The 12,911-nt window shown below is 35.2% G+C and overlaps 1 protein-coding gene across 1 annotated transcript; it reads left to right on the top strand.

Annotated features, from left to right (window-relative positions):
• The first annotated feature begins 794 nt into the window (after positions 1 to 794).
• LOC137806674 (protein NRT1/ PTR FAMILY 4.3) lies at positions 795 to 3,746 on the top strand. The gene is made up of 5 exons (XM_068606906.1): positions 795 to 1,106; positions 1,199 to 1,416; positions 1,715 to 2,155; positions 2,500 to 2,606; positions 2,769 to 3,746. The coding sequence occupies exons 1-5, from the start codon at positions 971 to 973 to the stop codon at positions 3,619 to 3,621; spliced, it is 1,755 nt and encodes a 584-aa protein (XP_068463007.1). The 5' UTR covers positions 795 to 970; the 3' UTR covers positions 3,622 to 3,746.
• Positions 3,747 to 12,911: the final 9,165 nt, after the last annotated feature.

Below are 12,911 nucleotides of genomic sequence, written 5' to 3'. Positions count from 1 at the left end.
TAAATAAAATGAGCAAGAATTGTTGTCCATAACTAAGAAGTACGTCATAGAAGGAATAAGAAGTACGCTAAAGAAGGGAAAAAAAAAAGAAATATAACTTACAAATAATAAGTTATTGTAAAAGTAATTTAAAATATATTAAAAAAAAGTTAAGTTTACTTGAGAATAATTCTACAAGTATTTGTTAAACTCTATCAATTTTTTCTGTTAATCCTGTCAAAATATTGACCAACATTGAAGTTTAAAGCATTTAAATCTTGTTTAATGTTACCTCAAATTTGATTAAACATTTTCACACACTTTTCTCTTACAATTCAAATTTCAATTTCATAAATTATTATTTTATTATAATATTCTATTTATATATTATTTTGATTATTGTAATATAACATTTTATTGTGAATAGATTTTGTGTAGATAAAAAATGGTGTGAACAAGAATAATTTTTTTAACTAATATTACAATGACTAAAAGTAGATATACTTTAAACTTTTTTATAAAACGTTGAAGCATTTCTGAAATGCTCTGTTTTATTTATTTTATTTTATTCTGATTAAAAAAATATTTTTTTCCTAAAATGTGAACTCATCTAAAAGAGATTAAATTTTTAAAAAATATTATAAACGTGTAGTGCAAAAAGTTATACTTTTATATTTTAATTGTTTATAAAACATTGAAAAAATTAATAATAGAGAGTTAAAAAAGAAATGATTTTTGAAGAGGCCCACAGAAAAGAGAAACAAGAGAGGTCCCACAGAAATGAAAAAGATATGTGGTATTATGTGTGTGGGTGTGAAATGGAGAATGAGAAGTAGAAGAAAGTTTGGGATCCGGATATAGGGGAGCCAAGGATGTGCGTGTGGGTAGGTTAGTGGATCGATCTTGCTTTTTGGATAGCAAAAGACAACATTCCTTTCACCAACACCACTATAAAATACCTCTGCAACTCACTCACTTCTAGAAAACAACAATGGAGACAACTAAAGTTAGTGAGAATGAAGATGAACTTCATCATTCTCAGCCACAATCCTCCACCCTCGATTGGAGAGGAAGACCCTCTGATCCTGCCAAACACGGTGGAGTCCTCCCTGCTGCTTTTATTCTCGGTTCTCTCTCTCTCCCTCTCTCTTTTCTATCTCATCATGCCAATTTCTTCTGCTTTCTTACCCTTAAGCATGAATGTATCTACGTGCCTCAGGGTTGCAAGCATTTGAGATAATGGCAATAGCTGCAGTGGGAAACAATCTCATAACATATGTCACCAATGACATGCACTTCTCTTTGTCCAAGGCTGCCAACGTAGTCACCAACTTTGTCGGGACCATCTTTCTCCTTGCTCTCCTCGGAGGCTATCTATCCGACTCCTACCTCGGCAGCTTCTGGACCATGCTCATCTTTGGTTTTCTAGAACTTTCTGTGAGCTATCTTCATCCTCTTCTTCACTCCCTCTCTCACCATAACCACTTTATCTTCTACTTTTTTCTGTCTGTACTCTCTACTCTATGTGTTGCCTCTAACCCCACCATCACAGCTGGACATCTATGGCGTTTCTTGCCTTTCAAATCATATTTTCTTAACCCATCGTTCACGTGGAATCTTCACCTACTCATTTTCAATAAAAAAATCATTAAAAATATTAGTTTTGGACTATTCTCTGGCCCATCTGTACTTGTCTTGTTCATTCAATGAGAGTTTGGCCTGATTTTACTTGCAGGGTTTCATATTGCTGTCGGTCCAAGCTCATGTTCCTCAGTTGAAGCCTGCGCCGTGCAATGTGTTAACTGACGGAGAGCACTGCGCAGAAGCAAAGGGCTTCAAGGCCGTGATATTCTTTGTGGCGCTGTACTTGGTGGCTTTAGGGAGTGGCTGCGTGAAGCCCAACATGCTTGCCTACGGAGGAGACCAGTTCGAGCAAGACAACCCGAAGCAGTCAAAGAAGCTCTCAACTTACTTCAATGCAGCATATTTTGCATTCTCTGTGGGAGAACTCGTCAGCCTAACCATTCTTGTTTGGGTTCAAACTCATTCTGGAATGGACGTTGGGTTCGGTGTATCTGCTGCTGTAATGGCAATGGGATTGATAAGCTTGATATGTGGCACTCTCTATTACAGGAACAAGCCCCCACAAGGCAGTATTTTAACCCCTATTGCTCAAGTACCCATCTTAAACCATTTCTCCCTCTTTTATCATATTCATCACTCTTTCTTTTCTTTGGGAGGCCAGAAAATCATCATGTTTACTTTAAATTTCTCTCAATGTACAGGGAACTCAAAATAGTGTCATCCACTAAGTATGGTCACTTAAATTAAATGAACCCAAAAGTCACCATTTTGATTTTCTGAACTGACATTTGCAGTTGTTTATTATATTCTTGATGTCCATAGCATGTTGTGCTTGCTGAGATGTGCATGTACTGGGAAAGTGTTAAGTTATAATGTCTGTGGATGATGTTGGCTTAAACTAAAACAATCAAGTTAATTACCTTGATCTCGTCTTAGGTGCTTGTGGCTGCAATTTCGAAAAGAAACCTGGTTCTACCATCAAACCCTCAAATGCTTCATGGAAGCCAAAACAATACTGGTCTTCTTCTCTCTGATAAACTCGGGTACTTTTAATGTTGCTTCTATTGTTTTTATGTCTTCTGAACTCTATTTTTCCCACACAAAAGCTTTATAAACTTGAAGATTCAACTCTTGTACCGATTTCCTAAATTTCTGGGAGTTGTGGTGAAGATTTATATAACAAATGTGTACACGTGGTTGATCAGGTTCTTGGACAAGGCTTGTATCAGAGTCCAAGAGGGGGAAAACAGAAAGGAAAGCGCGTGGAGATTATGCAGTGTTGAGCAAGTTGAGCAAGTGAAGATACTGCTATCGGTTATTCCCATTTTCTCGTGCACCATCGTTTTCAACACAATCTTAGCACAACTGCAGACATTCTCAGTCCAACAAGGGAGGGCCATGGACAGCCATCTCACGAAATCCTTTAATATCCCTCCTGCGTCGCTTCAGTCCATTCCCTACATTTTGCTCATCGTTTTAGTCCCTCTCTATGACACCTTCTTCGTCCCGTTTGCCAGAAAAATCACAGGTCATGAGTCTGGAATCTCACCTTTGCGGCGAATAGGTTTTGGTCTTTTTCTAGCTACCTTTTCCATGGTTGCAGCTGCTGTGATGGAGAAAAAGAGAAGGGATGCAGCTGTGAACCTTAACCAGACCTTGTCCATTTTTTGGATAACCCCACAATTCTTAATATTTGGGTTGTCAGAGATGTTCACAGCCATTGGTCTCCTTGAGTTCTTTTACAAACAGTCTTTGAAAGGGATGCAAGCATTCTTGACAGCCATCACATATTGTTCCTACTCATTTGGCTTTTATTTTAGCACAGTTTTGGTTTCCTTGGTGAACAAGATCACTTCAACATCCTCAACTGGTGGTTGGCTTCACTACAACAACCTTAACCAGGACAGGCTTGATCTTTTCTACTGGCTACTCGCTGTCTTGAGTTTCCTCAACTTCCTCAACTATCTATTTTGGTCCAAACGCTATCATGCTCCTTCCCCATACCAACCTAACGCCAAGGAAATCAACCCTTATGTAGGAGATGACAATATTCCCTAGCAACTTAATTTACCCTTCTTTTCCTATCTATATACATAAAGCTATCCAAAATTCTGCATGTATACTCTCTTCAAATTTACAGTTACTGTAAAGAATTATATATGAAAATAGTGTCTTATTGATCACAGGCTTATTATTACTCTTGAAATCAGGTAGCAAAGAAGCATATAATTTTACTTGCGATGTCGATGGATATAGAAAGAGCCTTTCTTTTTTCCATTCAATAATTAAAATTATTGTAAACTTTTTTAAAAGTTACAGATAATGAAAAATATGGCATAAGAGATTTATCGGTTTTGTAGGGGTAATATTGTAGTTGAGGGGAAGTTGTGGCTGTTCTTGTTCTATTTTGCAATGATGTAGGGTTGTGTATTGAGACATGTCTGAAACATGTTTACTGTTGAGGGCATAAGCATTTAAAATGGCATCCTCGTAGGACAATAGTTACATAAAAATATTGTTGGCTAAAAGATGAACAGATTCCCCACTTACTCCCAACAAAAATGGCTGGTCAGGCCACCGAGCCCACTTTGGTCTCAAATTTATGATTGCTTTCTCCATCATCCTTTCTGTAAAAGTGGCTGCTTGCTTTCATATCCTCTTCTTCTGCTTCCTTCTTTTTTACCTTTTTTTTTCATCTCACAAATTGTATGCATATTTTTAAATTTAAGTCAAACATCAAGCTTATTTATATTTTTGGTTTTTCTAGTTTAGTGGGTCGGCGATTTTGATTTTCAAGATTTTAGTGGCTCAGTTTTAATATATATATATATATATATATATATATTTGAAAAATACACAATTTTAATCCCAATATTATCTTAAGGTGAAAATTTTAATGATTTTAATGCAACCAACAATATAATTAATTTGTTCCAGTTAAATTGTGACTTCCTTTTTCTATAACCAAAATAAAATAAATAAATTAAAATGAAATAATAAGAATGATCTAACTCTTTTACATGTTTAGCACATTTGTGCATATTCCCTCTTCAAAAGAAAGAGAAATACAAAATTGCACACTGAAGCAATAAAAAATTAATAAAAATGCTTACATTATCTTTTGGAATCTCACAACTACAAGCATATAACTTCATCTCCCATAAATACAATTCCAAAAACTCATAGATTCCTGCAAGAAAATGGTGGATTGGTGGATTTTGAGATACTAATTATATTTTGTGGGTTCATCTACTACCAACCTCAAGCGGATGTAGTTCGGAGCGTCTTTTTCTGTGCTGCTATGATTCCATGATCTTCTCTGAGGTAGACCTGCTTATCTACTCCAAAAGGTCGCCTTCACCTTGCCAAAAAGAAAGATGCAAATTGTGTCGGCTAACCCCATGAGAAGTGGAGGAAAAAAATTTTGCTTGGACCAAACCCATGCTAAGTAGTAGACTATAAAAAAGGCTCATTCTCCATGCACCCAATCAAATTGAACTGACACCCAATTATGTATGTGAAAGTACTGAAATACTCTTAATGAAAATGAAATTAGGTTAACTGAATTGTGCACCCAATCACACATCCAACAGATTCGCACCCAATCACACATCCAACAGATTCGCACCCAACAACCTTCACACGAACGCAGGAGCCGCGAACAACTTTCGTTCTCGCACGAAACCAGCAGCTGGCAGCGCCACCTTGGTTTTGGTTGACATTTCTCCTCTGAGGCAGTGAAGGTTTGACCTGAAGGTTCAACAAAGACGAACTCAGGAGCGCGAAGGTCTTCCATTGTTGCGCAAGGTCAGTTTTAAGATTCATGCGTTGCGGATATGGTTGTGCGAAAGTCATTTTTGACTTCTGGATATGCTTGTGCGGAAGGTATTTTTGTGTTGTGGATGGCTTCATCCAGAAGGGTTTGCTTATGAATGAGCTTCGGATATTAGTATCCATATTGACTGCAGATGAAGGGATTCGGAAGGGTTTTTTGCACTGCTTTTTTATGATCATTGATGTTCCCACTATGTCTACCCTTAAAATTTGTGTTATAAGATTAGGGCACTTAGCAATATGTTATTTTTTATTTGTTCTTTTATACTATCTTTGTTCCATTTTATTTTTTGATTGGATGTTATTTTTATGAATAGTAAGATGGTGAGGACTAGAGATGAAGGACTTTCTAATTCGGACCGTGTGCGACCAACTGCATCGGTTAGAAGAAGACGGGGTGGTCCTAGTACTTCAGTTCCAAATGAAGACTTTGAAGATTATATTGAAGAAGAAGAAGTTGAAATTAATGATGAAGGCTATCCAGGAGAGCTAGTGGACAAGTCCTTACTCATCAATTATGAAGTTCATGTAGCCAAACAGTTATGGGATGGTTTGGTAAGTAATGAACTTTAATTTCTTGTTTGTGCTATGTATGTATTTATTGATGATATATATTGATTATTGTAGGATCGTGGTGAGCTGAAGGTTGTTTCTCATGAGAGGAAGATAAATTAGTTAAGAGCACCTCATGAGCGCATACAGGCTGTTGTAGAAATGTCTGGCTTAAGTGGTCTGCTTCATGCTAGTTATGAGAATTTAGACCGAGGACTGCTGTGTACTTTTATAGAGAGGTGGCATACAGAGACAACAACTTTCATTTACCGGTTGGGGAGATGGCCATCACTCTTGATGATGTGTCGAATTTGTTGCATTTACCCATTGTCGGTAAATTTTACAAGCATGAGACCTTAGATGCAGATTCGACGAATGATTTATTGGTAGAATCCCTCCGTGTTGACCATGGAGTTGCATCTGAAGAAACAAGACACTGTCGGGGAGCTCATGTGCGCCTAAATTGGTTAAAAGATGTGTATGAAGACGCATGCTCAAGGAGGCAGTGGACTGTGGCTGCCAGAGCTTACTTACTTCACCTTGTCGGTTGCACTACCTTTGCCGACAAGAGTGCTACATCAGTTACTATGTTTTATCTTGGATTTTTGTCGATTTGAGGCTCACCGGGGGATATTCTTGAGCGGCAGCTGCATTAACTCACATGTATGAGCAGCTAGGAGATTGTAGTTATGCAAACACTAAGCAACTAGCTGGTTATGCGACATTGTTGCAGGGGTGAATTTATAAGCACATCCCGTCTATAGGGATGAGACGTACGCAAGCTCAGTATTCTGAAGACCAACCTCGGTGTACGATGTATAAAGCAGGAAAGGTTACTTCAATTGTTGTTGTTCGATTGCAGTTAGATACATTAACACCAGCTTCCATTCTGTTTTCCCCATATGACGAGCATAGAGAAGAACGTCCATTTGAGTGGATTTTCCTATTCTCTGGTTATCTAAGACTTGGAAATTGGACATAGTTACACATGCCAGAACGTGTTCTCCGTCAGTATGGATATGGGCAGATCATCCCTTGCCACCCATCTGTAGTTAGAGATGGCGATCCTAATACAAATGAAATGCACCGCCGATGGTTACATTTCAATGATTATGTCATACATGATATGCCCATAGCACCTCATCCTGACGCATGTGTTGAAGAGTACATTTCTTGGTTTTGATCTGTATCACATCCATATGTGATTAATATGGAGGAGAATGAGAGTCCTGTACTTGTACCCTTAGAAGCACGTGGCCTCGGATCAGTGCCAACTAATCCTGCTCTGGTATGCTTCTAAAATTATTAACAGAGAATTTTTGTTATCTTTTTTCTAATACTATGACATTCATGCTTGTAGGGTATTTGTCGTAGAATTACGCATATATTGCAACCATTACTTAATCATGGTGATGTCGTGAAGGGTAGTCTTGTGTGGGAAGGGATACAAGCAGCCATTATATTAGCACGAGAAGCAATTGATGATAAAATTGTATATGTCAGGAGACATTCACGTAGGAATGATTGATGTAGGAATGATTGATAATGTATTAGGACTCCTTATTATGTAATATTTGTATCCATGACGATGTATTTGCACCTTATCTATATTATTTAATGTGGATTTTATTTATGTTACTTAAAATGGTTTGTGATTTTTAGTTTTGAACACTTTAAAGAAAACTTGTTAATAATTGGGTTCAGCATTACCAATTCTGGATATATTCATCCGTAGGCACCTCTAACAGTTCTGGATATATTAATCCGTAGGACCCTCCAATAGTTTTGAACATATTCATCCGTAGGTGCTCCAAGCGTTCCGGATATATTCATCTGTAGGTGCGCCATGCCTTGTGGATATTCATATCCATAGGTACCTCCATGACTTGCGGATATTCATATCCGTAGGAACCTCAAGAATTACATGGTGTTACATGACTTGCAGATATTGATATCCGTAGGCACCTCCAGGACTTGCAGATATTGATATTCGTAGGCACCTCCACCACTTGCGGATATCCATATCCATAGATGCCATTTTGTCTTCCAAATTTTCACATCCGTAGGCACCACTGTCTATTCCGGATGTTGCTATCCATAATGCATTACAAATGTACTAAATACATATATTAAAACACGCAAAATGTAAACTATTTATTAAGTATCTATTACAAATGTTATCATGAGGCAACATACATGTCTCACTCCAATAACAACATGAATTGTTGCATTTCTGTTCTGTGACCTCGTTGTGATCTTTGGTGAACATTCATTGCATTATAAACTTGCTTTATCATCGTGACATTCTTCTTATTTCTCTTTTTCATGGTTAGTAAAATATTTCTTGGCTTCACTAAAGTTTTAGTCATATCCTCATTTGTAGTAAATGTCCCACTACACTCATGCGCCCTATGTTCATTGTCTAACGCGTTATAAGTTATTGACTGCTCCAGATCAACATCATCTAATCCATCTCAGACATCAATCTCCCCTGAAATTCCAATGTATGAGTCTGTTGTATCCATTGACAATGCTGGAAAAAAAAAACATCACTTAGTTTTCGGAGAAATAAATCCATAACGCAAAAAACATAATTCTGCATCCCTAAATCCGAAACGCATTCAGTATCATTCCGAATATGTACATCCAGAATGTAGAACCCTATTCCGAATACTGATATCCGTAAGCTCCTTTTACACTACGGACATGGGTGTCTGAAACCTTCAACTGCAAATGGAAAATACTTACGAATTTTTACATCCATAGTGACTAATAATAGGACACCAGCATCCGTAAGATAATAACTACCTCCGAATAACGATATCCAGGACTACCTCAGTCGAACGAAACGCGAAAAACCAGTTCAAAGGGGTTCTTACTTCACAACAATGTCAACCGGACCTTAGCCTGAAAACGTCCCTCCACAACCACCTCTCTACAGCTCCTCTCCAGCTCAAACCATCACTAAACAAACAAGCTTCTCTGCAGCTTACCCTACACGCTTTTTCAAAATAAAGAAGACAAAGGTACAATGGAGTTTTAAAAAATTCGTCGGGTGCAGCAAGCAATTGATTGGGTGTAGAAAGTAATTGGCATAAAAGATATTTATGCAACGACTAATACCATACAAATGAAAATAAATATTTATTTTTTCTAGAACGCCTATCATTGTTAAACCGATGCAATGGCTGGGATTTTTTTAAAGAGTGAACGAGTATTATATATCAGAAGTATGATTTTTATGTTTAAATTTTTCATGACATAGTATAAATATATTATGTGTTTCTTTCAATTTTTGTATGAATAATATTTTATTCAAAATTAATTTTTAGGAAATTAAATTTAAATTTTTAATGATGATAAAGTAAATTAATTAAATGTAGTTAAAATCATTTAGTTATTTAGTTGGTGAAAGTGTTAAAAATGAATTGATGTAGGATTAATTTATAATATGATTAAATAAGAACTATTAATATTAAAAATTATTTAAAGGAAAATTTTGAAAATTGTTAAAGAAAGAAATAAATAAATAGGAAAATAATAATTGAGTAAAGAAAATAATATGCATTTGAAAGTAAGTAGAAATTAGTGAGGAAAGTAAATTTGACCAAAAAAAAAATACAAGGTAAAATCTTGTTTTGATAATGATTTTTAATATGCAGATTGTAATTAAATTCAAATTGAAAATTAAAAAGTGTAAAATTGACATGTAATTTTTTTCCTATTATTATAAACTGTTAAAATTTGTTAAGTTAATTTGTTTAATTTTATTATATAATAGTTAATTGTTTCACAATTTGTTGATATAAATATTTAAATTTGCATGTTATAAATATGAATTACTTTTGTTGAATATATTTTCAAAACTTTAGAATATTATTAATTTTAAAAAATTATAGTTAATATTATTGTATATTATCATTACAAAATTGAATGAAGTTGTTTTTTAGTCAAAATAATATATTTATAATTGAAGCTTTCTAAAAGAAAAGTTTTGTTGAATAGCCACATGTCATACTATCCTGCATTTGGAAAATAATAAGATCATTTATATTGTTAGAGTTGTTTTACAAGTTTTAATTTTGATTTTTATGAGTTTATTATATTATTTTTAATATTTTTTTCATTTTTTTTATTTTAATGCAAGATTTTTAAACTTATCCTGTAATTTGTATCTAAGTCTTAGATTTTATATATGTAAAGTTGACAATGGACATGTACTAACCTTTCTATATGAAGTTTTATTTTGAATTTATAAAGAAGATTTCGAATTGTGATGCAAGGATTTTGACTTGTGATGGCCTCTCACTTCAAGAGGGTTAGTCGGTAAGAAACTCCTTTCTTCTTTATAAATTTCTTAAATAATCATGACAAAACCAGATATGTGGAGGAAATTCTGACCTTGGAAAAGATTAAAGGAGGTTTTTATGTTAAAAAATTATATAAATTAATATTATAATATGATTCGTATCAAAATTTTGGATTTTGAGTTTGAATATGATTTAATAAGATAAAAGATATATTAGTTAATGTGAGAAGTTATATATATATATATATATTATGATACCTAATGAATGAAAACCTAATCTGATGAAGATTGTGAAAGAATATATAGAAACAGATTCTGTCTTTGCAAAGGAAGTTGTTCACGGTACCATCAAGAAAGAAAGGAATTGCAAGAAATAGATTGAGAAAATGAGATTAAAGAAATTACTCACATAGGGACTCTTATGAATCAAGATAAGTGTCTATCTCTATTATAATTGAGTATGGAATGTGAGAGTCATAGTTGGTAAGATCCTTATGATGATGTGCATTATTGTTCATTATTGTTCCTTATGATAATATGGGATTATTCACCAAACAACATGCATTGAAACACTAACAAAATGGCATAGTTAACTACCAACATATTTTAAATATAACTCGTGCTTTAATTTTTCAAGCTCATTTACCTTCTCTTTTTTAGGGATTTTGTTGTTCAACACGCTATTTTTCTTATTAATTGCACTCCTACCCTGCTACTGCAAAATATTGCCCCATATGAAAAACTGAAAGGTAAACCTTGTGATATATCCAATTTATGTGTTTTTGGATGCCTTTGTTACTTTAGTACTCTTACTGCACATAGAAAAAAAGTTAGAAGATAGGTTTGTGCTAGCCATTTTTCTTGGTTTTTCCTGCTCATACAAAAGGATATATTTTCTTAAATCTAAAATATCATCGTATTGAGATCTAAAGACATAATCTTTTATGAAAATCATTTTCCATACATAAAAGTCTCAACAGTTTATCTTTACTCATACCTTTAAATTATATTATGATCTTTCTTTTGAACCTGCTAACACTTTTAGGACACTACTCAACATGAGAATACTTCTCATGAGGGCACTACTCCACATGAGGATACTTCTACTATTCAAACCGTACCAGATGCACCACTTAGACAATCCAGTTGACCATGTCGGCCACTCACATACCTAGAAGTTTTTCATACTGAAATTCCAAATGCAAGCAGTGTAAGTACTAAATACCCTATTCATAAATTTCTTTCTTATACAACCTTGTCATCTAATTTTAAAAGCCCCGCTCTTTCTATATCCTCACACACGGAGCCTCATAATTATAATGAGGCATCCAACCACGCTTGTTGGAAACAAGCGATGCAAGAAGAACTTGATGCTCTTAATGTCAATCATACATGGCAACTCGTCCCTCTTTCCGAAGGGAAAAAGACCATAGGTTGTAAATGGGTTTATAAAATCAAACATAAGTCTGATGAAACTCTTGGTCGCTACAAAGCTCACTTAGTGGCCAAGGGTTACACACAACTCGAAGGTCTTGATTTTCTTGATACCTTCACTCCTATCACCAAGCTTACTACCTTAAGGCTTCTGCTTACGGTAGCAGCTGCCAATGATTGGTATTTAAAGCTACTAGATGTCAATAACGCCTTTTTACATGGCGATCTACATGAAGAAGTTTATATGCAACCACCACCTGGTTTATCTCTCCCTACACCTCGACATGTTTGCAAACTTCAACAATCCCTTTTATGGGCTTTGCCAAACTTGCAGGCAATGGTATGCTAAGTTATCCTCTTTTCTCATTTGCCATAATTATATCTTATCATTTGTAGATCACTCCTTTTTTTTTTAAACATGATAAAACTAAACTAATTGTTATACTTGTTTATGTCGATGATCTTGTTCTTACTGGCAACAATATCAAGGAGAGCAATCACATTATCACAACACTGCATCAACAATTCAATATCAAAAACCTTGGCGATCTCACATACTTTCTAGGCCTAACAGTGGTTTACATATAAATCAACGCAAAACTGTCTGGATCTTCTCCATGAGATAGGCATGTTAGGTTCTGCTCCAATGCAAACTCCAATGACCCACTCCTTTCAGTTGACATCTTCTGAAGGCATTCTCCTTTTTAAGAAAGACTTTTTAGAAAGACTTTCTAGGCCTAACAGTGGTTTACATATAAATCAACGCAAAACTGTCTGGATCTTCTCCATGAGATAGGCATGTTAGGTTCTGCTCCAATGCAAACTCCAATGACCCACTCCTTTCAGTTGACATCTTCTGAAGGCATTCTCCTTTTTAAGAAAGACTTTTTAGAAAGACTTTCTAGGCCTAACAGTGGTTTACATATAAATCAACGCAAAACTGTCTGGATCTTCTCCATGAGACAGGCATGTTAGGTTTTGCTCCAATGACCCACTCCTCTCAGTTGACATCTTCTAAAGGCATTCTCCTTTTTTAGAAAGACTTTTCCACATATCGTCAATTAATTGACAAACTAATTTATCTCACTAACACCAGACCAAACATCGCTTTCAGTGTGAACAACCTCAGCCAATTCCTTTCTTATCCAACTAAAGCTCATCAACAAGCTATTTTTTGCATTCTCTGTTATCTCAAAGACAATCCTGGTTCTGGCATCTT

Source organism: Phaseolus vulgaris, chromosome 3 (assembly GCF_051622355.1).
Source record: "Phaseolus vulgaris cultivar YP4 chromosome 3, ASM5162235v1, whole genome shotgun sequence".
NCBI lineage: Eukaryota > Viridiplantae > Streptophyta > Magnoliopsida > Fabales > Fabaceae > Phaseolus > Phaseolus vulgaris.
This window is presented reverse-complemented; position numbering and strand designations above follow the sequence as displayed.

Bases quoted from the DNA above. Each gene is read 5' to 3' on its own strand.
- LOC137806674 (XM_068606906.1), top strand. From the start codon at position 971: ATGGAGACAACTAAAGTTAGTGAGAATGAAGATGAACTTCATCATTCT. The intron at 1,107-1,198 runs GTTCTCTCTCTC...TACGTGCCTCAG, and splicing joins CCCTGCTGCTTTTATTCTCG to GGTTGCAAGCATTTGAGATA. The intron at 2,607-2,768 runs GTACTTTTAATG...GTGGTTGATCAG, and splicing joins CTTCTCTCTGATAAACTCGG to GTTCTTGGACAAGGCTTGTA.